This window comes from Erinaceus europaeus, chromosome 9 (assembly GCF_950295315.1).
Source record: "Erinaceus europaeus chromosome 9, mEriEur2.1, whole genome shotgun sequence".
Classification (NCBI taxonomy): Eukaryota; Metazoa; Chordata; class Mammalia; order Eulipotyphla; family Erinaceidae; genus Erinaceus; species Erinaceus europaeus.
In genome coordinates, this window is record NC_080170.1 from 112,734,356 (window position 1) to 112,738,968 (window position 4,613).

The 4,613-nt window shown below is 39.8% G+C and overlaps 1 protein-coding gene across 3 annotated transcripts in view; it reads left to right on the top strand.

The window, feature by feature from the left end:
- JAM2 (junctional adhesion molecule 2) overlaps window positions 1-2,406 on the top strand; it is a 70,718-nt gene extending 68,312 nt beyond the window's left edge. For 2 of the 3 annotated variants that reach the window (XM_016186727.2, XM_016186726.2), the window contains one exon: window positions 1,386-1,487. In XM_016186727.2, coding sequence (XP_016042213.1) covers window positions 1,386-1,418 — 33 coding nt within the window. In that variant the 3' untranslated portion in view covers window positions 1,419-1,487. Of the gene's footprint in view, window positions 1-1,385; window positions 1,488-1,967 lie in introns of those variants that run through there. The other variant, XM_060198565.1, reaches the window with a different exon arrangement.
- The last annotated feature ends 2,207 nt before the right edge of the window (window positions 2,407-4,613 follow it).

The window sequence follows — 4,613 nt, forward strand, 5'->3', positions numbered from 1 at the left end:
GCAGAGGGATCGCTTCACAAGTGGTGAAGCAGGTCTGCAGGTGTTCATCTTTCTCTCCCCGTCTTCCAGTCCTCTCTGTTTCTTTGTCCTATCCAACAACAGCAGCAATGACAACAATAATAACGATAAACAAGGGCAGCAAAAGGGAAAAAACAGCCTCCAGGTGCAGGCACCCAGCCCCAGCAATAACCGTGGAGGCAAAAAAAATTTTTTTTTTTTTACAGATAGTGACATAATTCACCTTGGAGGGTGCTGCTTTGCCCATGTGTGTGATGCAGGTTTGAGCCGGGCCCACACTGCACTGGGGAAGCTTTGGTACTGTAGTTTCCTTCTCTACCTGCAAGTCTACCTGGGACAGGGAAGCCACCAAAATTTAAATAGTTCAGGTTCAGTTTTTGGCACTACCATAAGCTAGAAGTAAGCAGTGTTAGGATCCAAACATCAAATAATTCTTATGTAAGAAATTTGAAAAAAACTATTAAGTATGTATATAGGAAATGCCAATTGATTCTTAATGAATTCTAATTTCACTTTTTTTTGGGGGGGGGCACGACTGTCCTGTGTACTCTTAAGTGCTAGTAACATGCCCATACCCAACAAGATTTTTCCTGTTCTAATTGCCATTTACTTTTTGTTTTTTTATTTTAGTATTTTAAATATTTTCCCTTTTGTTGCCCCACCCTTTTTTTGGAGTTATTGTTGTTGTTACTGATGTAGTCATTGTTAGATAGGACAGACAGAAATGGAGAGGTGGGGAACACAGAGGGGGAGAGAAAGACAGACACCTGCAGACTTGCTTCACCACTTGTGAAGTGAACCCCCTGCAGGTGGGGAGCTGGGGGCTTGAACCAGGATCTTTATGTTGGTCCTTGCGCTTTGCGCCACCTGCGGCTTAACCCACTACGCTACCGCCCAGCTCCCTTTAGTGTTTTTTTAAATTAATTTTTAAGAGGGATACATTTCCACACAATGCCCACCCCCACACTTTTATTAATTTTATAAAATTTTTTACCATCTTTATTTATTGGACAGAGACAGCCAGAAATCGAGAGGGAAAGGGAAGACAGACACCTTCTGCCCTGCTTCACCATTTGCAAAGTTTTACCCCTGTAGGTGGGGACTGGGAGCTCGAACCTGGGTCCTTGTGTATTGTAACATGCGCATGACTATGTATGCCACCACCTGGCCCCCATTTCTACTTTTTTTTTTTTGCCTCCAGGGTTATTGCTGGGGCTCCCACTTTTCTCGGAGGCCATTTTCCCCATTTTTGTTGCCATTTTTACTTCTTAGGGGCATAAGGGAGGGAAAAAAATCTTCCTTCCAGGTTCTTTTGGCTGGTTTAATAACTAAAGTGACATTTAAACATGTTTTCTTTCTTTTCCTAGGATTTCAAGCACACAAAGTCCTTTATAATTTAAAAGAATTCTACCTTGGAGTATACCAAAACCACAGTTGTCACACAAGTTATTAAATGACTATAAAACGGTTGTTGTGTCCTGTATTTCAAAGAGGTACATGAAGAATTGACATTGGCATGTCATAGGTTTTGAGCATAATCACACCTCAAAGGACTCTAAACACTAAGTCTGTCAATGCCTAAAATATAGTCTATTTTTGTCAGGGCTAAATTTAAATAATCAAAATACTTGGTAATATTCCAGGACTGGTAGAATAGTAAATCTATAACTTGTAAAGAAAGTTACTAAAAATATATCAGTCTTACTTCTACCAGAATTTTCTGCTCCGAGCCCCTTAATGTCATCCTTACTCTGCTGCTCATATATCACTAATATACCTACACCAGTGGCAGGAGTGGGCCTTCTACTGTGTTTACTTAGTCTGAGAACCCAAAGGGACACGAGGCAGTCTACCTGGAGACCACTAATTTCATCAATCATCTTAACAGTCAAATTCAAATCCAAGTGCTTTGTTTCACCCCTAAGCCACTTTTTTTTCCCTCCCTTCAGTATTCTTTTGAAGAGTGATGACCTTGACAGATTCATCAGGAAAGCCTACACATGTAACCCTGGTATTTTTTGCTCTGTATGGTGGTGACCTCACATCTGTTTTTTTGCTCAATTAAATTCCAGGACTCACAGAGTGCTTGAACGTATGTTACTGGGGAAGTACCCAACAGGTTGCCACCTATCACTTCCTACTACTTCTGGCTGGCATTCAGTGTTTCTCAGCTTTAAGCATTTTCTATAATGGGCCAGATCATAAATATTTGGTACCTAGATTACTCACCTGTCATTGGTACACAAAACACACCATAGACAGTAGTATATAAGTAGGTATGTCTTTCAATAAAATCATATTTAAAAAAAAAAAAAAAAGAGGAAAAGATAGGATTTGACCACCAAGCCTAGTTTTCCAGTTCATGATGGTGACACATGAAAAAGATACCTACTTAAAAGCTTTCCCAGAGCTGAACAGTACTTTGGTTTAAAAAAAAAAAAAGTTTCGGTAAGAAGTCAGGCTAAATACTGGTCATATTTTTGAAGACTTGAGAAGTGTTCTCCATTCCGAGTGTCAAGGAGCTTAGTGAGTCTCAAGAGCCTTACCCTCTACTGACCATAGGAAATCAATTTCTCCAGTTGAAATGATGCAAATTCTTATTGTGGGGAAAAATAGGTGGTGCCTTAGCTTTATCAATAGCTGAAAACACACTGTGCCTCACAGGCTAGAGGTTTCATCGTATACTGTGTTAAAACCTACCACTTTTGTGTCAAATATATATTGTACATTGCTCAAGATACTCTGTATATAGTTAAGTAGAAACAGTATGCGAAACATGCTTTCTCTAAAGATGTAGTGTTGAGTGCTCCTCCACTGATTAAAAAAAAAGTACACCCCTCTGTGTGTGAACTTGTGCTTTCATTTGTTTTCACTTGAGGGACCTTAAAAGCAAACAATTGGGGAGTTGGGCGGTAGTGCAGCGGCTAAGTGCACGTGGCGCAAAGCAAGGGCCGGCGTAAGGATCCCAGTTCGAGCCCCCAGTTCCCCACCTACAGGGGGGTCACTTCACAAGAGGTGAAGCAGGTACGCAGGTGTCTTTTTCTCCCCCTCTCCATTTCTCTCTGTCCTATCCAACAATGACAACAACAATAATGACTACAATAATAAAATAAGGGCAACAAAAGGGAATAAATAAATATTAAAAAAAAAAAAGAACAATTGGTCAAATCTTAGGAGTTTTTAGGGCATTTTGATTTTGTTTTCCTTCTAGGAAAATGGTATTATGGACAGTAGGGTTGTAGAATCTTTAATAGCAGGTCTTGTTTTATTGTTGGTGTTGCAATGAGATTTATTTTTAACTGTATATCTGACCCAAGTAAATCTGGAACAATTGATTGTTTTTCAATACAACTTTCCAAAGAACTTCCTTCATCTCACAGGTGGTCTTGTCAGATTAAATCATGCATTAGTAAAAAAATACCTTGACTTGTCCACCATTTTTAGCCCACACTTACCAGAGCAGGGGGAGAGTCATCTAACTATTGTTGTTCCAGGAAACTACACCCTTTCACCATCTGTAGCTAGGAGGCTAGCTCCTTAACCACTTAAGATTAGAATCTCATCATCTCTAATCTGGATACTTGCCAACTTCACAAAGCCTGGAAAAAAAATTGCTGAACTGAAATACATGAACTTGATTATATATATTCAACCCATAACTGATGGTTACCATGTGTTTGGAGGGTGGTGGTGGAGACACAGAACACTGGTTGTGGGAGTGGTGTGGAATTATAGCCATATTATATCCTCACTATTAAATCACAAATAAAATGCTAAAAAAATGCTCTGAAAATGGCCAAAGCTATGTACTGAACACTACCTGTGAGAGGAAAGGATAGATAAGGGTGAATAGTCCTACCCAGAGCTTACCCAGAGCTGATGACTGAAGTCAGAATCTACACGACCCAAGTCCATCTGCTCTAAGTGCTATTTTTGACATTTCTTCTTCCTCTCATTACCAACCTTGCCTTCACATCTAGTAGGCTCTGGCCAACTCACTCCTTCCAGGTCTCACAATCGATGTCTTTCTGTTGTCCCTTGTATTCCTAACTAGTATGGTGAGCCACTTTATTCTTAACTATTCTCCCTTCACCACATCTCTAGTCTTGGGCTCTTTCTCTCCTCTAGCTTTACAGCACTTAGGAGACTCATCATAAACTCAAGGGTTGAAGAGGGATGTGGATCACTGGGAGTCAGCTTTAACATTCAAGCAGACGGAAGCTAAAATAATCTTCCTGGTCAATCGCTGGAGGTATCATATGCTAGAGCTCTAGTCTTCTCTCTCATAAATGAATCTTAAAGAACAAACAAACAAACAAAAAAAACACCGTTTTTCTACAATACCTAAAATTGTACTTGAGTTTCCTGAAAATGCCATGATAATCAGTTTGGAAATTGTTTTTTTTTTCCACACTTGGAGAGTAGGGGAACATTTCTTCACAGGAAACATTCCATAGGTCACGGTGGTTCCCCTAAAAGGAGACGCCTATATAATGATAAGAGCCTGAAAGGTTATAGACAAGTTGTATTCAATTTAACCAAAGTCTACAAATGTAAGCAGACGGCAAGACTGAAAACCAATGGTAAACACAGAA